The 24,760-nt window shown below is 39.7% G+C and overlaps 2 protein-coding genes across 6 annotated transcripts in view; one reads left to right on the forward strand and one right to left on the reverse strand.

Moving 5' to 3' along the window:
- HERC3 (HECT and RLD domain containing E3 ubiquitin protein ligase 3) overlaps positions 1–24,760 on the reverse strand; it is a 124,703-nt gene that overhangs the window by 13,681 nt on the left and 86,262 nt on the right. For 4 of the 5 annotated variants that reach the window (XM_040625441.1, XM_040625443.1, XM_040625444.1 and 1 more), the window contains exons 17-23: positions 22,780–22,803; positions 22,595–22,684; positions 21,339–21,509; positions 19,279–19,422; positions 18,197–18,363; positions 15,631–15,697; positions 15,076–15,158 (exon numbers count right to left, since the gene is read on the reverse strand). In XM_040625441.1, the coding sequence (XP_040481375.1) occupies positions 15,076–15,158; positions 15,631–15,697; positions 18,197–18,363; positions 19,279–19,422; positions 21,339–21,509; positions 22,595–22,684; positions 22,780–22,803 (746 nt within the window). The remainder of the gene's footprint in view (positions 1–15,075; positions 15,159–15,630; positions 15,698–18,196; positions 18,364–19,278; positions 19,423–21,338; positions 21,510–22,594; positions 22,685–22,779; positions 22,804–24,760) is intronic. The other variant, XM_040625445.1, reaches the window with a different exon arrangement.
- On the forward strand, positions 5,282–8,112 carry NAP1L5 (nucleosome assembly protein 1 like 5). Its single transcript, XM_040625447.1, has one exon. It carries the CDS (start codon positions 6,343–6,345, stop codon positions 6,874–6,876), a length of 534 nt encoding a protein of 177 aa, XP_040481381.1. The 5' UTR covers positions 5,282–6,342; the 3' UTR covers positions 6,877–8,112.

Genomic DNA, 24,760 nt, shown 5'->3' on the forward strand with positions numbered 1-24,760 from the left:
TAACCAGCAAAGAAATTTAAACAGTAATCAAAAATCTCCCAAGAAACAAGAGTCCAGAATATCAAGATGGCTTCCCAGGGGAATTCTACCAAACATTTAAAGAAGAATTAATACCTATTCTCTGAAGCTGTTTCAAAAAACAGAAATGGAAGGAGAACTTCCAAACTCTTTCTGTAAGGCCAGCTTTACCTTCATCCCAAAACCAGACAAAGACGTCACCAAAAAGGAGAATTACAGACCAATATCCCTGATGAACATGGATGCAAAAATTCTCACCAAGATACTAGCCGATAGGATCTAACAGTACATTAAAAAGGATTATTCACCACGACCAAGTGGGATTTATTCCTGGGCTGCAAGGGTGGTTCAACACCCAAAAATCAATCAACATGACACAATATATTAATAAGAAAAGGGACAAGAACCACATGATCCTCTCAATAGATGCAGAAAAGGCATTTGACAAAGTACAGCACCCTTTCTTGATTAAAACTCTGCACAGTGTAGGGATAGAAAAAACATACCTCAATATCATAAAAGCCATATATGAAAAGCCCACAGCAAACATCGTTCTCAATAGGGAAAAACTGAGAGCTTTTCGCCTAAGGTCAGGAACACGGCAGGGATGCCCACTCTTAAAACTGTTGTTCAGCATAGCACTACAAGTCCTAGCCTCAGCAATCAGACAACAAAAAGAAATAAAAAGCATTCAAATTGGCAAGGAAAAAGTCAAACTCTCACTCTTCACAGATGACATGATACTCTACGTGGAAAACCCAAAAGACTCCACCCCAAAATTGCTAGAACTCATACAGGAATTCAGCAAAGTGGCAGGATACAAAATCAATGCACAGAAATCAGTTGCATTTCTATACACCAACAATGAGACAGAAGAAAGAAATTAAGGAATTGATCCCATTTACAATTGCACCAAAAACCATAAGATACCTAGAAATAAACCTAACCAAAGAAGCAAAGGATCTGGACTCTGAAAACTATAAAACACTCATGAAAGAAATTGAGAAAGACACAAAGAAATGGAAAAATGTTCCATGCTCATGGATTGAAAGATCAAATATCGTTAAAATGTCTATGCTTCCCAGAGCAATCTATATATACATTCAATGCAATCTCTATCAAAATACCATCAACATTTTTCTTAGAGCTGAAACAAATAATCTTAAAAGTTGTATGGAACCAGAAAAGACCCCGAATAGCCAAAGGAATGTCGAAAAAAGAAAAAAAAAAAAAAAAAAAACCAAAGCTGGTGGCATCACAATGCCTGACTTCAAACTCTATTACAAAGCTGTAATTATCAAGACAGTATGGTACTGGCACAAAAACAGACACACAGATCAATGGAACAGAAAAGAAAACCCAGAAATGGACCCTCAACTCTGTGGTCCACTTATCTTCAACAAATGGTGAATATCCAATGGAAAAAAAGACAGTCTCTTCAACAAATGATGTTGGGAAAATTGGACAGCCACATGCAGAAGAATGAAATTGGACTATTTTCTTACACCATACACAAAATTAAATTCAAAGTGGATGAAAGACCTAAATGTGAGACAGGACAGCAACAAAATCCTAGAAGAGAACACAGACAACAACCTCTTTGACCTCAGCCACAGCAACTTCTGGCTAGACAAGTCTCCAAAGGCAAGGGAAACAAAGGCAAAAATGAGCTATTGGGACTTCATCAAGATAAAAAGCTTTTGCATAGCAAAGGAAACAGTTGACAAAACCAAAAGACAATAGACAGAATGGGAGAAGATTTTTGCAAATGTTTTATCAGATAAAGGGTTAATATCTAAAATCTATAAAGAATTTATCAAACTCAACACCCAAAGAACAAATAATCCAATCAAGAAATGGGCAGAAGACATGAACAGACATTTCTCCAAAGAAGACATACAAATAGCCAACATGAAAAATGACACATGAAAAAATGCTCTACGCCACTCAGCATCACGGAAATACAAATCAAAATCACAATGAGATACCACCTCACACCAGTGAGAATGGCTAAAATTAAAAGTCAGGAAACAACAAATGTTGGTGAGGATGGGAGAAAGCGGAACCCTCTTACCCTGTTGGTGGGAATGCAAGCTGGTACAGCAACTCTGGAAAACAGTATGGAGGTTCCTCAAAAAGTTGAAAATAGAGCTACCCGATGACCCCGTAATTGCAGTACAAGTTATATACCCCAAAGATACAAATGTAGTTATCAGAAAGGACACCTACACCCCAATGTTTATAGCAGCAATGTCCACAATAGCCAAACTATGGGAAGAGGGCATCTGTCCATCGACAGATGGATGGATAAAGAAGATGTGGTAGACCTATAGAAGATGGAATATTACTCTGCTATCAGAAATGAAATCTTGCTATTTGCAATGACGTGGATGGAACTGGAGGGTGAAATAAGTCAATCAGAGAAAGCCAATTATCATATGATTTCATTCATATGTGGAATTTAGGAAACAAAACAGAGGAGCATAGGTAAGAGAGGGAAAAATAAAACAAGATGTAATCAGAGAGGGAGACAAACCATACGAGACTCTTAATCATAGGAAACAAACTGAGGGTTGCTGGAGGGGAGGGGGGAGATGGGACAACTGGGTGATGGGCATTAAGGAGGGCATGTGATGTAATGAGCACTGGGTGTTATATGCAACTGCTGAATCACTGAACTCTACCTCTGAAACTAATAATATATGTTAATTAATTGAATTTAAATTAAAAAAGAAAATAAAGAAAAAAAGAAAACACAGGAACAAATTTTTATGGCCTTGGATTTGGCAAAGGTCTCTTCGACATGACACCAAAAGCCCAATCCATAAAAGAAAAAAAAAATATCAAAATTTTAGATTTCTGTTTTTTGAAGAAAAAGACAAGCCATGGACTGGAAGAAAGTATTTCACAAGGACTTGTATCTAGAATATATAAAATCATTTAAAAATAAGAAAATAAAAACTCAGAAAATGAGCAAAAGATATAAACTGACATTTCATCAAAGAAGATCTATGAATGGCACATACATACATTGGAAGATACTCTACATCATTAGCCATTAAGGATACCACACACAGCTATCAGACTGGGGGGAAAGCACAAGGATACCAAATGCTGTTGAAGTGCAGAGTAACTGTAACTCATACATTGCTGGTGTGAAAGCAAAATGGTATAGTCACTTTGGAAAACTGTGGAACTTTCTTAAAAAGTTAAATATACATCTACCATATGACCAAACGGTTCTACTTCAGGTATGTATCCAAGAGAAATAAAAACTTAGGTTCACTGCAGCATTTTTTGTAATCACAAAAAATTAGAAACAACCCAAGTGGGAATATTACTCAGCAACAAAAAGGAACAAACTACTCATGTACACAACATCATGGATGAATATGCTGAGTGAAAAAGGCCAGACTCACAAGTCCACACACATACGCTTCCATTTATAGGACATTCTGGAAAAGAACAATTTTAGGGATGATCAGTGATCACCAGGGCTGACAGTTAGGGAAGGACTGTGAAGGGGTTTTTTTCGGGATGATGTTACGGTTCTTCATCTCAATTAATGTAGTATTTATATGACGGTATTTGCCAAAGCAAAGAGTGAATTTTATTACACATCAATCAATTAAATTATATTTTATTATATATAAAATATATCTACTTATTATATGTGAATTACATCTCAATAGAACAGACCTTTTTGAAAAAAGTAACCTAGCTTAACACTAAATTTTAAGATTCTTTAAGACAGCAACATAAAAATCCTGAAAGATGAACACATCCTATTTGTCTCAAGCAAGTCAAGTAGGTCAAATAGATTTTATTAAAATTTGGGCTGTCACAACTTCTACAATATAGGCGTTAGAAGGCCGTTTCTGCCTCTGATTCTGCCAATCAAGTAATATATACAGTAACAAAATATTTATTTCACTTTATTTTTCCGCTTCTAAGTTCCTCATCTTTAAAATGTGAAAAAGCATTCCTAACCTCCAGGTACCTGTAACCACCAAGAGATAATAAATGATAATATATGGGCTAGGAGTGCTAACAACATGGACTCCATCTTTGGTCCTCCATCTTATTCATGTTTGCTCAGTGACCACTTTTGGGGCTACGCGTTTCAGGTCCCTTGGAAATTAAATATACATACCCTAGAAGTTCCCACCAAGGCCAGGATAGGGGAGGCCCGTTTTGGCCTCCCATGAATCTGTCAGAGATAACATGGTTTTTCCCCATCCTGATGCACAGGTGGTATCACAAGATCGAATTAAAGGTTAGCTATCACTTAGGTGCATGCAAGCCCTTTGAGGTGTATGCGAACCCTTCCATCTCACCACAGTGCCCTTCTGTGTGTCTCCTCACTCTACAAAATCTGGGCACTAAGGTCTGGATTTTGCAGAGAGTAACTATGCAACCACCACGGCTTGTCCTCTGCCTGAACTCCCCATCAGTAAGTTACCCTGAATAAAACTCTGTGTCAACTGTTTGGAGTAGCCTGCTTCATATTCTGATCTCAAAGTGCCTTCTCAGTTTGGGGAATACTCTACTGTCTCTCCACTTTCTAACAATGGGTGATATATAGAATACGTATAGTGTCAGCCAACTAAATACAGATGTATTATCACATTAAATTCCATCAAAGCTAAAACTGAAATATCAGCCTTAATAATAAAACCCAGTCACTACAAATGGTAACAGAAAAGAGGAGAGTAAATTATCTGAAGAATTAAGAAAGTAAAATAGACAACAAGAATCACAAATACATAAAAAAACCTAGAACGTTTGTTAATGGGAATATATTGGGCTTTTCATAAGTGGTTCCTTTCTTTGGGTAAGGGCTCAAAAATGTCCTTTTAAAGGGGAATATTATTGCAGGTTATCTTTGCATATTAATGATGCAATTATTTTGTAAAAAAAAAAAAAGACCACTGAGACACATCAAGTGCTTGCCAAGTGTCAGCACTAAGTGCCTTACATATTATTAACTTAATATTCATAAAAACCATAAGATAACACCAAATGTACAATTTCATATTGATAGAAGAGCTTCAGCAAGTCCCAATATAGTGAAAGAAAAACATTTAAATCAATAACGCTAAATTTGAAAACATTCGTAAGGAATCCCTGGAAGGATCATTTGAATTCTTCCATATCTAAAATACGTGCCCTCATCCTTATTCAGAAAGCTATCATTTGGTCTTATAAGCAAGGTAAGGAAGTAAAATAAAATGACTACTCACTTTGCTATTAGAGGAGATTTCTCTTTTTTAAGATTTTTTTTTTAAAACGTTCTCAGATACAAATCACCAGCAAAACCACAAAGCAGATGCTGAACTGTGGAGTGCCTTGGGAGACAATGTCTGTGAGCACACAGGCGTGTCTGTGAGACCCCAGTGAACAGTGGTACTTAACACATGCTTTAACATGAATAAGACACGGTCCCTGCCCTGGGCCCCAGGCGTTAGAAGGCCTTGCTTTTCTTTGGCCGTTCTCCAGCTTTATTCCTGCCCGCAGGGTAAGATTCTGCGGGAACTTCTAGAACACACTCCGGAATACCAAGGGTCCTGAGATTCCCAACTAAATGGTTCCAAAACCGCTCCCAAGGCCCTTCTTGCTAAGAGACCTTGCCACCAATATATATGCCGCTAAGCTGAGGAATGACCAAGTAGGGCTGTCGCGTGGGCATACGGACGTACCAGCTGCCCTCTCCACACACATGCACCCAGGTCCCCAAAAGCGTAGAAGAGAGTCAGCTCTCCCGTCCCTTTGCTTTCTGGAAAGGAATTCGCAGGAATCCCAGAGGTAATCAAAGCCGACTCCACAAGAGTAAGCCAGTGACACCAGACCAACGCCAGCTGTGGGCCATGCAGACAAAGGCCAAGACAGACATACTGACAGTTGTGTAGAAGGACCTGAGTGGGACAGAGGAGCAAATTGCACAAGGCTGAAGCCATCCAAGCAGTTCCTAAAAAGGGGCCTTGGGCACCTGCTGCCATTCCCAGCCCAGCGTTAGAGGGGGGCAGGTATGTGGGCAGATGGGGCGCAGGGTATTTAAGAAACGGGTTTTGACGTCAGCTGCAGTGCCAGTGGGGAGATGGCAGGTAGCAACAGGGGGAAGCTGGCGCAGTACGGGGGGCAAGACCGTCAGCTGATTGTAGGGAGCCAGTCAAGGGCTGGCGGATAAGAGGGCGGGGCCGCGGCCGACGTCACTGCCGCGGCCGACGTCACTGCCACTTGCCGCATCCGCAAGATCTCTCTGGTGCAGCTCGGGTGCAGGTCTCTGCGGGAGCCACCCTAGACCTCTGCAGCTCCTTCTGTAACATGGCTGACTCGGAAAACCAGGGGCCTGCGGAGCCAAGCCAGGCGGCGGCGGCAGCGGCGGCGGCGGCGGCAGAGGCGGCCGCGGCGGCGGAGGAGGTAATGGCGGAAGGCGGCGCGCAGGGGGGAGACTCTGACAGCGCGGCTGGTGACTCCGACAGCGCGGCTGGTCAGACGGCTGAGGAGCCCCAGACCCCCGCGGAGAATGCACCAAAGCCTAAAAATGACTTTATCGAGAGCCTGCCTAATTCGGTGAAATGCCGAGTCCTGGCCCTCAAAAAGCTGCAGAAGCGATGCGATAAGATAGAAGCCAAATTTGATAAGGAATTTCAGGCTCTGGAAAAAAAGTATAACGACATCTATAAACCCCTACTTGCCAAGATCCAAGAGCTCACCGGTGAGATGGAGGGGTGTGCATGGACCTTAGAGGGGGAGGAGGAGGAGGACGACGAGGAAGAGTACGAGGATGAGGAGGAGGGGGAAGAGGAGGAGGAGGAGGAGGAGGAAGCTGCAGCAGAGGGCGGCTGCCAAAGATGAGGGTCCCCACTCTGCAGTGTCTGATGACGCCAAGAAATAAGCGGGGGCAGAGATTGAAGAGGAGAATGACGACGAAAACAAAATCCCTATTTTTTTTTCAATATTGGTGGACTTAAAAATAAGGCTCAGGTTTGGGACCAAAATACAATGTGAATCAATTCTGACATTCCTACCTAAAAGTATATTAAATTGAAGCAATCGGATCCTGGCCAGCCCGTTTCAAATTTTTCATTTTGAACACAATAAATATATCAAAAGGTGTTGAAGAAAACAAATTTGAAATGATTTTTTCATGATCTCTTCTGCACGGACTGCAATTGAGGCTTGTTAAGGGTGTCAAGTAGATGTCAAGTAAAGAATGTCACTTTGAAACCTATTCATTCCACTGTCATCACACTACACACGGAACACCCAGACCAAGACTGAACATGTTCTCAATGCTTAATTCTTCAGTTTCTTTAGTCCGGACATTTTCCAGGGCAGAAAAAGCAGAACCCAGAAGAGTCTCATCTTTAAGACTGCTTTTGTAACACATACATCAGCTTTACACTTCAGAGAAGAGTGATGGAATCGTGGAAAGCCTGTGATGGAGATCATGACAGTACTGTTTAATGAGGCCTGGAAAACTGCCATTTCAAATTCTAAAGAATGTTCTGAATATCTGAATTTAGACAAGCAACATGGTTCTGAGAAGGAGGGTGTATAACCTGTAAAATATTGTCAACATATGTGTTTGTTATTTACTGTCTCATGTTTATGTGTTTTCTTGGTAGTGTCTATTTACAAAGGTGTAAAAAAACCACAAAAACCCCAAATGTTTAAGTATTAAATCCCTTTAACTAGCATTCTAGAAATATTAATTTACTTGAAAAGAAGTAGAATGTAGCAAATCCTGTAAAGCATGTGTATTCAGTGTTATGTAGTTTGATCCTCGTGAAGTCTTTTTTGTCATGTAGCTTTTAGAATGTAGCTGTGAAAATTATCAGAACTCTTCAATGAAGCTAATGTTTGGAAAAAATAAATACTTGAAGAACCAATCCAAGTGTGTGTCCCCACCCCCAGCTCAGAAGTAGAAGGGTTTAAGTTTGCTTGCATTAGCTGTGCCTTCATTATTTTGCTATGTAAATGTGACACATTAAATAAAAAATGGTGCATATTCAAATTTTACTGCTTGAGGACAGACTGGTATACAGTTAAGGATTTTCAGGAAGGACACATTAAATGTAAAGACTCTTAGCTTCTTTGTGGGTTTTGAATTTTGTGTGACTCAGTGATCTATAAAGAAACCTAAGCATAAAGTTGTTTACCACTGTAGTGTTAATAAAACAGTATTTTCAAAAAACAAAAGGACTCGAATACTCTGCCTGCCTGCAGTCAAATCCCAGCTCTGCCTCCTCTAAGCAATGAACCTTAGGCAATTCCATTGGTCTGTTTCAGTTTCTCCCTCTATAAAAGGGGTAGTAACAGCCCCTTCCTCATAATTATGGAGAACAAGTCAGTTAATACACAAAGTCTGTAGGATGGTGTCTGACACACACTCAGTGCTCAATAAATTGCAGCTATTATTATTTTATTATTTTTTTTATTATTACATGAAAGATAAAGACACTGATTGGAAATTTACTCCTCCTTCCCTCCCCAGGTACAAAAGAGGGAAAAAACAGACATCCTTATATTCTTAAGCTTATGACTCCTCATCAGAGAAGAATGTGGCCTTTAATTTAGAAACTAGAAATTCAATAACTATCTTGTTTTGGTTTCCTCAATATAAAATCAGGTTTTGATTTCCTCCCGGAAGAGATAAAAGACTTTTAATGTGATATTATGCATATGCAAAAAAGGCTACTTCAACTTTGCAACTGGGCATCCTGAATGAAGCAAAATAATTTAAAAATTAAAGAACCCCCCCCCTTAAAAATTAAAAACTCAGATGCATTTTCTTTCATTTCTCTTAAGGGTTAAAATTACACAGAAGTGAAATTATGCTGCTTTACCTTAGGACTTAAGGCAGCTCTAACCTGTTGCTAATGGCAATAGTAGAGTTAAACCTTAATGTAATATTAATCATCCTTAGTGCCAGGCAACAGAAAGAAAATCAAAATAGCATATTATGTAAGAAGTCCGTGATTATCTTAATCATATGATTATCTTAATAGAAGCAAAAACTGATAAAATTCAATATTTATTTCTTATCTCTAGGAATAAAAGATTCCTTTAACATTCTGCTAGGTCCACCTAGTAAAAAAGCAAAAATGAATAAAACAAATAAGGAGTATAATTATTGGGAGAAAATTTTTTTGCAGGCATATAATTATATATAGAAAACCCAAGAGAATCAACTGAAAATTATTAACACTGAATATATTCGAGCAATTGACCAGTTGCCAGATAAATATACAAAAACCATTAACTATTTCTAGGGACCAATAATTATCAAAACATATGGAAAGACTTTCACAATAGAAATAAGAAATCAAAACATTTATAAAAACCTCTAATAAAAAATGTGTAAAACTACATGAAAAGGAAAAACAAAACCAGAAAGAAATGTAAAACAGGCCTTTAGAGGTAAGACTGAATACCATAAAAGTGTCAATTCTTCCCAAATTAACTTCTAATTTATCACACTTCAAATCAAAACTCAAACTGGATATAATTAATCTAATGTTCACCTGTAAGAATAGCTAAGGAAACTAGAATATGGGAATAATTCAGATATTTACCTTAGACTACAGACCCCCCCACTCGAAATTTTTTTAAGTGAAGAGAATACATTATGTATTTATCAATTACTGGAGAGGGGAGGGGTGAGATTGGTGACATAAGACCAAAAGAAATAATCAACAGACATGACAACACAGAAATTAATACATTATAGGTATTTAAATACGAGCACGCCACATTTTCAAAAGCAAACCACCAGGAATACAACTTACAATAAATATGAATGGCAAAGGGTTTAAGTAGTCTTAATAAAGAGTTCCCACAAATCATACGAAAATCATTTAGTCCCAATACAGAAATACATAAAGGACATCAGCAGACTACTTGAAAAAGAAGAAATACTACAGCCCTATCTGGGGCAGAAAGACATGTCCTGAGAGGGCTGCACTAAGTTGACCAGGGCCCCAGCGAGTTCTGGAACACACGCGTTCCCAGCTGAGTGCTCTGACCAGTGGTCTTCCTTCCACTTAGGGCAAGACTTTAGCTGTAGGGTTTTCTAGCTACCAGTCATACCACTGCTGGCCACATTTCCCAGGACACAGGGATGCTTACGATTCCCTTCACAATGTCAGGCAGCTTCCAATGTTCCCTAACCGGGTTGATCTTTACCCTCTGTTTCCTGCACTGCCTATATGATTGTTCCTCAGGCAGCCCGCAGAACTTGCATGTTAGCATCTAGCAGGATACCCTGCCTTTCAGGTGGGTCAAACACTATCACTCAGTGTTAATCCATTATACGCTCAAATTTGCCAGCAACGCACAAAATAACCGGCAGGAAGAAAAGCAGCACGCAGTACACATTCGATTCAGTCTCTCAGAGCATTACGCAGGAAAGTGTCGCATCCCGATGCCTACTGACAAAGCATGACACAGCAGTTCTCCCTGCCTGAGAGTTTACACTGAAGGTGGACACAGAGACACATTTGCACGTGCATACACATGTACACAAACACTTTTTATTGAGGAGAAATTCACATAACATAAAAATTAACCATTTAAATGAACAATTCAGTGGCATTTAGTACATTCACAATATTGTCCATTCCTAATCTAATTCACAGGAAAATGCAGCAAAGCTGTGCAGAATATGAAAAGTAACCTGGGTATGCAAGATATGCAAAATTTTACAAATGCAATAGAATTTATTACTTGTTTTCTTTTTAAGAGAATACTCAAGTGTTTATATGGATTAGGTAAAATGAGTACTCTCATACACTGATGATAATATGCAAGTTGATATATAATTCATTAGTGAAATCAATTTAGCAAAAACATCTATCAACCAATTCAAAATGATATACACTAATTCAATTTCACCCTTGGGATCTTATTAAAAAGCAATTTTAAAGGCAAACAAAGCTTTAGACACAAAAGATGCTTGATAGGTACTATTAAAAATGAAGGAAGAGGGGAGAGAAATAAAAAAGAACTTAGAAACCAAATATCCCAAAGCGAGAGAGTAGAAGAACATACACATTCACGTGGCAGACCGTGCGGTCATTATTAAGGGTGCGCGTGAGGGCTTTGTAATAACATGGTAAATATAAGCACTGTCTCAAGTGAAGTTTAAAATTTCAGACGTATAATTTTATACATATATAGTATATTTTTAACTATGCCAACTTTGTTTTTTTAAAACTCCATAGCGTGCCTGAAAGGAAAACAGCAAACTTCTAAGTCATTTTTCTTCCTGGGTTGGGGAAGCGGGGGATGGACAGAAACTCAAGTCCTGGTCTTGGCCTTGAAGGGGCAATGTGTGGACGTTCACGGAGCACACGCTCTCATCTCACTCACAATGCCTGGCTTTGAATCCTAGATTTCTAGCTGTGTCACCCTGAACAAGTACCTTATGCCTCTGTGTGCCCCAGTTTCTGCATCTGTAAAGTGGGGAGGATTACATGTGAAGTACTTGGACAAATGTAAGCATTCAAGAAATGTTACTGGTATTTTAATCATCTGCTATTCCCACAACAGCCCACTGCAAATACAAGGTAGATCTTAAAGATTATACCTATAGATTATCTCAAGAGATTGACTCAAGTCGGTCAGCAGCCCTAACTTCAGTAGGTCTTCAGGGGCTAGAAGTGTCTGTCACGTAGGATTTTCCCCTCAGGTTCTCGCTATGGACTCTGGGTGCCTTTTGGAGCACCTACTGTAAGCTCACATTCCTCACAGGGTGGTCTTTTTTACTATTTTCCCCATCCTTTTCTTAATATGGTAGAAATGGGAGAAGACATCAATTGTATTTGACTATATTAAATAAAGACCAATTTGGGGGAATCTAGAATGACGTGTGGATTTTTCATTAATGGTACTAACACCATGTTACAGAGTATGAGAAATACTTCACCACGAATAGTCATTATCCAGATGTGATTATCAGCTGCGGCAAGATTTGGCTATGATGTAGCCACCAGCAATCACCCACGGATATTCCTTTACTTGGATGCTTGTAACTCACTCGACTATCTGCAGCTCTTGTCCAAGGATAGAATGCAATCTTACGACCAAATGAAATATAATAAATTACGGATAAAGAATTGGTATCTTTCTGGCGTTTTCTTTCAGGGCAGCGGCGACAGCAAATACCTTACTGTTAACTCAGCAAATACCTTACTGTTAAGATACTGCTTACTGTGAAGCAGTCTCTGTGTATTCAACTGCCTACAAGTTAAAACCCAGCAAGCATTATTCTTATCATTCTTTCATCTAGTTTTCTTAGACCCATCTAAGAAATACCCAAAAAGGACCCCAACCCCCAGTGATGAGATTATGACATATACTAGACAAAAGGGGAAAGGAGCTGCAATGATTAATCTTTCACAGTGGTATCCAACATTTCTTACCAGGATCTCAGTATGCCTGCTGATAAGATTTCTGCTTTTGCAGCATAAAATAAAAGGAGACATTCACGCATGTCCTTCTAACTGTCCTTCACTGTGACAGTGATCCTAAGCAATGTGCAGTAGCCACACTAGTCTCAGAAGCTTCTCCAACAGGTAACTGCGTGACAGAAATAAGGTCTGCCTCCTGTCACAAGCACAAAGGTACGTACAACAGTGCCTAAGACAGCATGGATGAGTTTACTGCGTGCTCAACGAGTGCTAGTGACCCAGAAAAGTCAAAACATAAACCTCCCCGAAAACAGAAGCTTCTTCACACATTAGTCTCAAACACAGTGTGCTGGCAATTAAAACAGGAGTCCACCACGCTCTGCCTGGCAATCTTTAAACTACAGCACTCTCTAGTGTACAAAGACTTGAAAACTTTGAAGCTACTTTTTAGAAGTCATGGTAATAGAATAATGGAGCTTCGTAATACAAGTGAAAGAATGACGCGGGCTCCCTTCTCTTTACTCTCTTGAATTTAAACATTGTCTTTCTTTTAAGGAAACTATGTGTCATCAAAACATCCTTCTTGGCAATGTGCTGTAGAAGCAGCCCTGAAGTCAATTACTGGCAAACAACTGCAAAGTAAGAGAAAAGGAACCCACAGGTTTTTTAAAGATTTATTTATTTATTGGAGAAAGAGAGAAAGAAAGCACACACATGAACAGGGGAGAGGGGGAGAAGGAGAGAGAAACTTGAGCAGACTCCATGCTGAGTGCAAAGCCCAACACAGGGCTCGATCTCGTGACTCTGAGATCACAACCTGAGCCGAAACCAAGAGTCAGTCCCACGCTCAACTGACTCTGCCACCCAAGCACCGCCGCCCCACCCCCCACGCCCTTTAAACATCGGCACGCTCTCCCACAGTGATTCTGAGCACCACTCTTGGGGTTAAGCACTGTCCATGAGTGTGAATGTGTCAGCAGCAGATATAAACAGTGGAGAAGGAAAAAGTTTGCCAGGAACCTACTTCTGTCATGTAACTCCTTTGCTCACAAACCAACAGTGTCTTCTTACTACCTGCTGAATGAAGTCTAAAATTCTCTAATTTCCAAAGACTTCTACAGTCTAACCCCCAAAGCTAAACTAGTGTGGGTCCTCCAAATGAAGCTTCCCCCCAGCAAGGCCCGCCAACCAGTACCCATACCCCACACATACCCGCTCACTGTTCTATCCCTGAAGTAACAACTAAGATCCAGCCATCACTTTTTACTGTGGTCTTTGTCTCTACTTTCTGTTACCCAATAGGTAGGTAGGTTTTGCAACCTAGCTCTACGCCGTACCGGACCTCCCAGGTGTCTGTACCCAAGCCGGTATCTCCGAACTCTTCAGATTCAACCACCCAATCTCGTCTATTTCACCTCTGAAATACGGTTGTACCTGAGAACAGCTTACATCCTCAAGAGACTGTTATATTTCAGTATTCCTGAACACCTTCTCTCTCAACTATTCCGTCAATTCAATTGTTGAGCCAGAGAAATATCTACTGAATCAGGAGAGACCGTGAGCGTGATAGGGAAGGAGACACAGAGACAGGAAGAGAGAAAAACTCAGATCCAGAAAGAGAGAGGAAAAAAAACAGAGACCAAAAGTGCTCTAAGAGAAATACTTTTATAAAGATCTGAAAGAGTTATAAGTCCCCACAACTGCCTCAAGTGCAGACGACACCACAAATGGCCGAGGCCTACACTGGACCACTGTCCAACCCAGTGCACCAAACACACAGAGCTCACCACAGTATAAAGACATTCTCAATGTTCCCTTCCTTGGGCCACAGGCCTAGCCCATTGTTAGCTCCTACAAAACAATGCACACGTTATCCTGTCTGAAACGTGAGGCAAAAGCTCAGACATCCTTTGAAAACTAAAGGCAGATACGTATACATGATAAAGCCATCTTCAAAACTAAAAAAGAAATCTTCTGGGCCAAAAGATCCACTCTATGATCTGCCATAAACTTCCCAATTCTAAAAACATTATCAGGCTACAGGGACTTTATAAGCCTGTCCTTATGTGAAAAAATAAATAGATCATTTGCTGTGAACAAAGTACCAATATTATGCAGATAAAGAAAGGACAGTACATTTAGCTCCAAGGTTTCTTTTTTTTTTTTTTTTTTCCTCTCCAAGATTTTCTTGTTGAGTCTTGATTGAAACACCTACTTGACACAAGACTAACCTCTATATTAGGTTCCTAGAATCAAGGTAATTTCATCATCTGAGACCATTTTTGTTGGGCGCTACCTTTCCCCAAAGCTGAGCCTCCCCAGATAGTCTGGAAGGTTTACATAACAAAGAAGGTTACTGAATATTCCATTAGACCTCACAGTCTTCTAGTTGCCTTTAAAAATGTGCAAGGATGCAAGAAGAGGTCTGTCCGTTTTTCTAGATCTACAACAGTTACCTCCTGAATCTAGGCCTGGTGCTTCCTCTAATACTAAAAATTAATTAAAAACTGCAAATTCTTGCTCTGTCACCCTTGTCTCCTCTGCAGAAGGGATTAAGATTTAACTTCAATCTTGGTCTTAAAAGTAAAAGTGCAGAGAAATAAAGTAGCAACATCCGCAAGGGTCTGAGGTCGGGACTAACCTGTTATCCTTGCGCACAGTTACTTTGTCTCCCCCGGGTATCAGCTTCTTCTGTTCAATCACTCCGTAGCTTTCTCGACAAATCTACATTTAAGGAGGAAAAAAGAGATGCTTCAATTCTGTCTACCACTTCTCTTTCTAGAATCCAAATGACTGAGAGAAGCTTCAGGAACTTATTACACAGAAAATTCTTGAGAAAAGAAAACCTGATTCAGAAAACATCAGCACCTTAAAAGATATCCTGTGTTTTAAGACATGCAATTGTCAATAAATGCAATCAAAGAGAAAACTCTGAACTCTAGAAATCTATGTATCAAGGGTAAAGAGGCCTCATGTTTCGGTAATTTTAAGTTCAGATAAATCAGATAAATCATTCACTCATTTATTCAACATATTTACTTAACTCCTTTAACAACCAAGACACTATAACTAAAATTTGTTCAGAGAAGACCCTAAATTTATTCTTTGATTTGGAAAACAACTATACGCTCATTACGACTTGTGAGCATGATAAAAGGGAATGCCACAATCAGAAGCAAACTGTGGAAATCCTTACCGTGAAATTGAGGCAGAAAGTCTCCTCGATATCTTCCCCAGGGTAATCTAACAGCTCTTGAAGACTCCTAATCATAGAACAGAGAAAGGAAAAGAGGCAAGTTAGACATTGTAACAGTGTTTCTACCTCAGTCATGTAGCCAGAATCCTTGCAAGGAAAAACTAAAAGAAGATTCTAGGATAAACATAAATTCAGACTGACAGAAAATTGTGTTTATACCTTAAAAAGAAATATGGTAGGGGCACCGGGGTGGCTCAGTCAGTTAAGCATCCAACTGTTGGTTTCGGCTCAGGTCCTGATCTGAGGGTCATGAGATCAAGCCCATACCAGGCTCCACACTCAGCACAGTCTGCTTGTCCCTCTCCTTCTGCTCCTCCCCCTACTCTCTCCACCCCCACTCTAAAATAAATACATAAAATCTTCAAAAAAAAGAAAAGAAAAGAAATATGGCAGTAGACCTGTAAGACATTCATTAATTATTCTCTTTTCCCATTAACAAGTCTTACTAGATTTATTGAGAATTTCAGATAGATTTATATCTGACACACTTGTGTTCCTTTAACTGTGGTATTGCTTGGAATTCAAAATATAAGGACACGGTACTACAGTGGCCCAAAAGAATGTCTTCACCCACATGTTTAATCCTTCCATCATAAGAAAGCCACCAAGTGGGGCGCCTGGGTAGCTCAGTTATTGGGCGTCTGCCTTCGGCTCAGGGCGTGATCCCAGAGTCCTGGGATCGGGCCCCACATCAGGCTCCTCTGCTGGGAGCCTGCTTCTTCCTCTCCCACTCCCCCTGCTTGTGTTCCCTCTCTCGCTGGCTGTCTCTCTCTCTGTCAAATAAATAAAACCTTTAAAAAAAAAAAAGAAAAGAAAGAAAGAAAGAAAGAAAGAAAGAAAGCCACAAAGTCACCTCATCCACTTAGGAATCTTACTTGGCTTACTTGTTAATGCGAGGGGTTCTGTATGGTAAAGACACTCTATTAACTGCCATACTAAGAATACAAACACGTACTCTTAAAACAAGAATATGTTTATACCAACAATAGTCATATCCTAGCTCTCAAGACAATACATTCTGAGAACCAGACCTCATTCACACTTTCTTCTTTAGTGAATTCCGAGTCCAGTTCCATCAAGAGTGGCCCAGAAAGAAAATTCTTAGTGTGGAATTTAAATCCACTATCAGTTAATCACCCAAAATCATTACTTCAAATATATCCTCAGCCAGGATGACAAAGTAAATTGCACACACTTCAACCACTCTCTAGCCTTCTTCAGTTACCCAAAAATTACCCTGCTAGGGTCTCCTCTGTTTTTCAATACTCCTTCTAAATGTTCCCTCCTCTGTGTCCCCACCCCTCCCACCCTTTATGGTTTTCTCAGTATTGGTGTCCTACACAGGTGGTGTGGCAGTCTCACTTCCAGAGGGGACATTAGAAATGAACCTTTCTCTATCTCCATCTTGAAATTGGTACTCTTTCTCCATAAAAAGGGCTGTTCCTTCCTGTTGAAGCCAAAAGGATCATACTGTTTACAGAAATCCAAGGATATGGTGTTTTTTTATATATCTGATCTCATGGCAAAAAAACTCAGAATTAAAGGGGTTTTAAGAGCCAGAAACAGAATAACATAAAATATGGCTCCACTACTCTGGAAAACAGTCTGGCAGTTCCTCAAAAGACTAAACACAGAGCTACCATATGGCCCCAGCAATCCCACTCCTAGGTATACACCCAAGAGGAATGAAAACTTACATCCACACAAAAACTTGTACAAGAACGTCCAGGGTAGCATTATCCATGACAGCCAAAAAGTGGGCACAACACCAGTTTCCATCAACTCTCAACTAATGAATGGATGAACAGGATGTCATACATATCCATTCAATGGACTATTATTCGGCGACAAAAAGAAATTCAATACCGACACGTGTTTCAACACGATGAACCCTGAAAACACGCTGTGTCAAAGCAGCCGGTCACGAAGGACCGCGTAGTGTATGATTCCATTGATATGAACTATTCAGACTAGGCAAGTCTACACAGACAGAAAGTAGCTTCGTTATCGTCTAGGGCTTGGGGGATGAGGAGACAGGATGACAACTAAGGAGTACCAGGTTTCTTTACCGGGCAATAAAAATATGCTAAAATTGTGGTGACGGCTACACAACTCTGAATATACTGAAGTCACCGAATCGTGTACTTCAAGTAGGTGGACTGTACGGCATGTGAATCATATCTCAATCAAAAATTTTTTAAACGCTCCCTTTTTAGTACTTTCTCCCTCTACATTTCTGGACAAGTCTCCACTCTTTATTTTTGTTCAGGATAAGGAAGGGTGAGGTTATTTGGCACCCTGGGCAACCATGACCTCCCTTCTCCGTTGCCCCCGCTGCCCTAGGCAATGCCTCGAGAGAGGAGCGGTGTACCTGCATCTTGACAGCCTAGCCATATGGTCTGACACACTCAAGCTTGTCCATGCGGTACTTTCAACCTTTAATCCCCGTGCCACGGGCAGCCAGAGCAGCTCCCCACCCCGGGCTGCCCGTCTTTCAGCTTTGTACCTTCCTTCAGTGGGAGACAGCTCCTTCAGGTCCTCCAAGCCAGGCTTCACGTTCAGTAACTTCTTGTAGAGAGCCAGCGGGAAGTGCAGATCCACCACAGTGGAGTTGTAGATGGCTAGTCCACAGGTTATGCCAATCAAGTGAAACCAGTTGTGCTCTACAAAACACTTTTCAGTATGTATGCAAATGTGTTAAAAAAAAAAAAAAAAGGAATGCACTGCTTGCAGCCCTCAAAACACTGCCATTTACCTCAGAATGTGTTCAGTATAAAAGAATAAAGACCTCATTAATACTGAGTTACCTTCTGAAGCAGAGAAACACCCTGCAACATCACCAAAACCTGCAACCTAGACGAAGTTAAGCATTTACAGCTCATCTAGCAACACGGAGAAGAGCATATCATCTCCTAGAGTGACGCTGCCCCACAGGACTTTCTGCAACGATGGGAAGTTCTATTCTATGCTGTGCCATCCCCCAGCCACGAGCTACACCTGCTGAGCACCTGAAATGTGGCTAGCACAACTTCGGAAAATAAATCTTGAATATTATTTAATTTTAACTGACTAAAATTTAAATTTAGTCATGTGGCTAATGGCTACTTTTTTAGAACAGTGCAGATCTAGGGAGAAAACTCCAATAGAAAAAAGAACTAAATTATAGTCTGGTTAAAATTAGATGCCATTTAAAGCTTAGCTCTCCTACTGAATTTTCAAAAATAACGTGTGTGCCTGTATTTGTGTAAGTATTCACACACATACCACCCTTAGTATTAAAGTAAGACGTACTTGACTATCGCTTTCCACGTGTCATAAAGCTCATTTATCACACTGTGTTTTTTTCTCTCTTCAAAGAAAAACAAAATCTGGACCTTACCTACTAGAAAGGGAAATGGGCCTGATGGGTGACAAAATGCATGAGATCTGGGCAACAAGTGAAAAATGAAGACTAGATACATTATTTAGACTGTTTAAATTATCTCTGTCATGCTCCCCTTTGTAAAGTCAGAAGTCAGGGGATTGGTCCGACCACAAAAAGAAAGTCTAATGCAATCCGTCTGTTTAACTGCAATATCACTAACTTACCGTATCTGAAAACCACAAGAGATTTGAATCCTGATAGTAGGTAAACATTCCGTAGATAGGATTCAAAAGTTCTTTTAACAGTAAAAGAAAGAACTCCTTTGTGACACCACCAGCATCCACTGCTTCTTCGCCATCAAAGATTACCTTAAAATCATGAAAGTAAAATTAATACTTCAGGGAAATCCTTGATGTTTCATCTTTTTTTAGCAAACTCTTTCCAAAGTCAGGACAAGGGAAGAAATACATAACAGAGAAAATACACTGATGCAATGAAAACTGCAAGGTGTATGTGCTATTAACAAGGCACTTACAGACACACAAGATTTCTACTAGGTACTCCAAGGGATACAAAGAAGTCAGAAGTTTACCATATGTCCATGAAAAGTTTACCATCTATCTGGGGCAGTAAGGCAAACATAAAATAATCAACTGGAGAATATATTTTTTCTTTTTTTTTTTTTTAAGATTTTATTTATTTATTTGAGAGAGAGAAAGAGAGGGCATGAGCAAGGGGAAGGGCATGAGCAGGGGAAAAGCAGAAGGAGAGGGAGAGGCAGACTCCTCACTGAGCAGGGAACCTGATGAGGGGCTCGATCCCAGGACCCCAGGATCATGACCGGAGCCAAAGGCAGATGCTTAACTAACTGAGCCACCCAGGCGCCCCTGTATTTTATCTTCAAAGAGTCAAATATATTGAGAGGTAAATGTTCTGGCACATAGAGAAAAGCAATGATTAAACTGAGTAAAGGAACACTTTGTGGAAGAAATCTCTCTCAGCAGGGCTCTTGAAGGAGATGATGCATATCGAAGGAAGGAGGGCATTCTAAGGAGGCACAGACTTGGGTTCTGTGAGGGGCTATAACCAGATCTATATAGGGCATCCTGGATCCATAAGGGTCATCACAATAACAGCTACAGCAAACCAACAAATGAGATTTATTGCGAGTTTGTTACATGCCAGCATCTAAACTCTATTAACCTAATCAGAACAGCCTCATGCGTAGGGATTGCTATTATCATCCCCATTTTACAGGCCAGTGCTCAGACACAGAGCTAAAAGTAGCATTTGAAAAAGCGTATCCTTGTGGGTGAGTTCCAGGTTGCTGACAGCAGGACAGAGGCAACAGTGGGGACAGACACTAGAACTTTGATTGCACAGATGCCACAGAAGACTTAACTCAGATGTGCTATGAGGCAACAAGTGTCTCATCTGAATTACTGATTGAAAACAGGGGGCAAAGGGAGGCCCCCCTCTCTTTGCAATTTCAAAAATCTAACCCAGAAGTTCCAGGGAGAACTCCCAGGCCGACTGAGGAGACTGATGCCACTCATGGGATGTTCTGGAAAGGGTGACAATAGCATGGAGACCATCAGGTCCTTGCCTACACTACCTTTTGGAAATCAGAGTTTACAACAGGAATGGCAACAGAGATCTGGAAATCATCTGAAGGGAAAGATAAAGGGTTTAAAAAACAACTTCAGATAATTCATTAAACATTAATTGAATACCTACTAGGTACCAACCATTGTGCTAAACCCTGGGAATACAATAAGCAGTAACACAAACATGCATAGTCTATGAGGAGAGAAAAAATTTTAATTCAGTAATTTCAGGGTACCAAGAGTGCCTATCACGACAGGTCAACAGCTTCCCAGACAATTTCACTACCTTTCCACTCTACTTTTTTCCTTCTTTCTCTTCAATATTGGACAACCAAAGGCTTCCTAGACGCTGACTGGATAGTCTCATCTAGCTGAAGCTTCAGTTTTGCTCTTGCTTGCTTGTTTCTGGGACAGCTGGAGCAGGTGCACCCAAGACAGTGGACAAAGAAAGCCCTATAATCCCTCGAGTAATCCACTGGCATTCTTATCTGATGTTATGCTGAGATGTTCTGTTTGATGATTTGACAGAAGGAGGTGATTAAATTCTTGTGAAATGAATGAAAGAAATCATGAATGGCTGCACTCCACAATTTTAATAATAAGACCTCTGCTGTTTCATCAACACCGTTTAAAGAAAACCCTGGAAGATATTTAGAGGAATAAAATGAAGGGCTCACTTTGAGAGGCTTTTTCAAATCAATATCAGAATGAATGCTCAGCTCTCTTAGGGCATCTCCAACAAGATTGTTCCTGCGAACGTGAAGGACCAAGAAGGGGCTTCTGGCCAGCAGAGGCTCCAAGGTGAGAAGCATGAAGACATTCTGCAGGTTAGCTCCATTGACCGCCACCTGGAACAGCACACCCAAGAACACAATTACACACAGTGCATCTGGGAGTGGGGATGGGACAGCGGCCAGCTGTGCCTGTGGACCTGCGACGAGTGGGAGCAGGCTGACTGCATCTCCGTTTTGTTCTTTCCGATTTTTCCCTTTAACTTTTCCAGAATTTTCTAAGTTACTCATAAAACACACAAATCTTTCTCATCTGAACCAAAAGAAATTAAATGAAACAGTTTATGAACCACAGGACCCAAAACCAGTTCCATGAAAATGACTGAGACCAGCTAATGAAAACTGAAGTAATCATCAGAGTAGAAGAAACATGTTGGAGAATTAAACAGCTTTCATTCTTTCTCTGGAATGCCTTTAAACTGACAATATCACGGATAGGTCACTATGAAAGCAGACACATGTGTACAGATACATGCAGAGAGCAAGAGATGGACAGACGGAGAGAGAGAGGGATGAACGAAGGAACAGACCTACCGACAATAAGAACTGGCAGATTTGGATTATTAACTCACAAATGTCTTTGTAAGCTTATCAAAACCAATTATATTTTATAATAAAAGTGTGTATTTAAAATAAATTTAAACAAATCTCTGTAACTTCAGTTTTTATTCAATAAAGAGTTACCAAGCTCCATTTAATTATTGCCCTATCTCTACCAGGGCAGCAAACAATGGCCCGCAGACCAAAGCCAGCCTGTTGCCTGTTTTGGTACAGCTCTTGAAATAACGTGTTTATTTCATTTTTAAATGACTGGGGAAAAAATGGGAAAAAAAAAGAATATTTCACATGTGAAAATTATATAAAATTCAAATTTCAGTGTACAGAAAATTGTACTGGAAAAATGCCATGCTCATTCATCTACTTATCGTCTATCACTGCTTTCCATGTTACAACACAAAATAGTTGAATAGTGGAGACAGAGCATGGCCCACAAAGACTAAAATATTTACTATATGGCCCTTTATGAAAATGCTTGCCAACCCCAGATCCAGGTAAACATACATTCGTGTTTATGTGTTATAGTCAACATAAAATTGCTGAAAAAAACTTATAATAGTTCTAAAAAGTTATGATGGCCTCACCTGCATCTGTAGTTCAGCATCGGTCTGTAACATTTTGGTCTTGGCTTGGGCATCAAAGATGAAAGGGTAGGAACAAAGTGTGACGGTATCCTAGAATAAAACATATTATTGGCAATATTACAGTGTTCCACGGAGAATACTGCTGGAAAAATATATAAGTAAATGAAAAATGGATCATCATTTACCTGTATTATAGATGGTCTAGCCTTCTGTATAAAGAAAATAAAAAGTCTCTTACTTGGATTGCAAAACCTGAACTTTCTACCCCCTGCAAATATAAAATATACATAACAGAACATATAACCGATCTTTTTGCCCATGCAGAGAGTGAACACCATCTGAATGGCTGACTGGATTTTTGATGGAACAGACCAGATGTTCTGATGGGTACAGACTGAGAAAAAAATATAAAAACAATTATAAAAAAATTTAAAGGACCTTTAAAGACCATCTCACTGGCTCCATAATTTACAGCATTAATACAATGCTCTTTTATAAGAAATCTAATTGCAAAACAGGAGCTTTACAACCTTGACTTCAGATATTAATTTTGTTGGGTAAAATGGATGATGCAGACTGCATATTATTTGTTGTCATGTTACATCTCCTTCTTACACACACCACACACACACACACACAAATTGTTATGATTAGGAGAAAACAAATATTTAGAAAGCTGTCCCTGACTCAGCACTTAGACTAGTGTTTGGCCTATAGAAGATATTCCATCAATATGTGAATAAATCTAAATAAAATCTTGAGGATGGGAATAACAATAAATAACAACAATCACAAATGAAACATATCTACAAGGTTTGTTACCATTTCATTTACCAAGAAAAAAATTTTCTTTTTCATTTATAATGATTTTTTATTTTATTATAAAATTTTTTTTCTGAAAGTTGTTCGGTTATGTAACAAACATTATTTACTGATTTAACAGAAACAAAAACATCAACAATACACATTCTGTTGATCTGCAGCAGTATTTCTCAAACAGAAAACTGCAGAACTTATTCTCAGAGATCTAAGAGTGCCCTATGAATTTTTAAACATTCTGTGGGTTCTTTAAAATGATATCCTAAACAAAATTAATGAAAATGCAATCTGAACAACCTCCTTATGATGATTTTCATTTTTTTAATGATTGCACTGGTCACGTTATATATGCTTAATTGTCCAAGGGTAATGAAAAAGAAGAAAAACAATCTTCCTCTGTAAGTGAGGCATTTGCGCCCAGGAAAAGGCCGGAATAGTCTCTGCCGGCCCGCTGCCTGAAGGAAGGTTTAATAGCTTCTGAAAAGAGAACAGAGCTGAGTCATCCCAGGGCCAACAGGCCGGGGGAACTCAGGCACCCCACGCCCGACAGCAGGCAGTTCCTCTCCCCAGTGCAATGGGTTTCAGAAAGATGTTTTTGCTGTCACATTTAATCATAAGGCTAATCTATATTTTATTGATTTTAAAGTTTTGTCTGCATTTAATTTGTAGGTTTGGTTTGGTTCTATAATTGTTTAAGGCTACTGAATAAGAAGTGTATCGCTACCTCCTTTTGTGTTTGTGTATATTTCGATGCAATCATTTAATAGCAATTTTCATTAAAATCCATCCTGTTAATCCTTTGGAATTAGGTTCCTTTAGAGATTCTGGAACATTTCCCTAGACTAAGAAACCCTAACTGGAGAGATGATTCCAGTCCAGTGAGACAAGGTATGGAATCATGCATATATAATCCAGGCTCATTTGGCTCATTCTCATACCTACATATCTAATTATTTGGAATTTAGGAATTGAAATCACTAAGGAAAAAAAAAAAAAGCCCACATTACCATAAAACAGCACTTCACAAAGTGATCTTCTAGTACCTGAAAAAGTTAGGAGCGTCCTAGGGAAGTGGGTTTACAAGCGTTTACAAGTGATGGCAATATTCAGAACTAAGCATTATTTGCTTATTCTCAAGGAACAAGGAAGATCTTTAATGCGTGTTGGTCTATAAAGCAAGATAAAGTTTCGAACACTTCAAATGTAAAAGTGACTGGGAGAGAAGTGACAGAGTGACCACAAGAACAGTTGCGGGCATTATAGCATTACAGCGTACCGAGTATTCTTAAATACTGGTATTTCTGTTAGGACAGTATAGTTATTTCAGACATCAGTCAGCAGGTCTGT

Source organism: Ursus maritimus, unplaced genomic scaffold, assembly GCF_017311325.1.
Source record: "Ursus maritimus isolate PB19 unplaced genomic scaffold, ASM1731132v1 scaffold_8, whole genome shotgun sequence".
Taxonomy (NCBI): domain Eukaryota; kingdom Metazoa; phylum Chordata; class Mammalia; order Carnivora; family Ursidae; genus Ursus; species Ursus maritimus.

Coding starts and splice junctions, on each gene's coding strand:
- NAP1L5 (XM_040625447.1), top strand. CDS start 6,343: ATGGCTGACTCGGAAAACCAGGGGCCTGCGGAGCCAAGCCAGGCGGCG.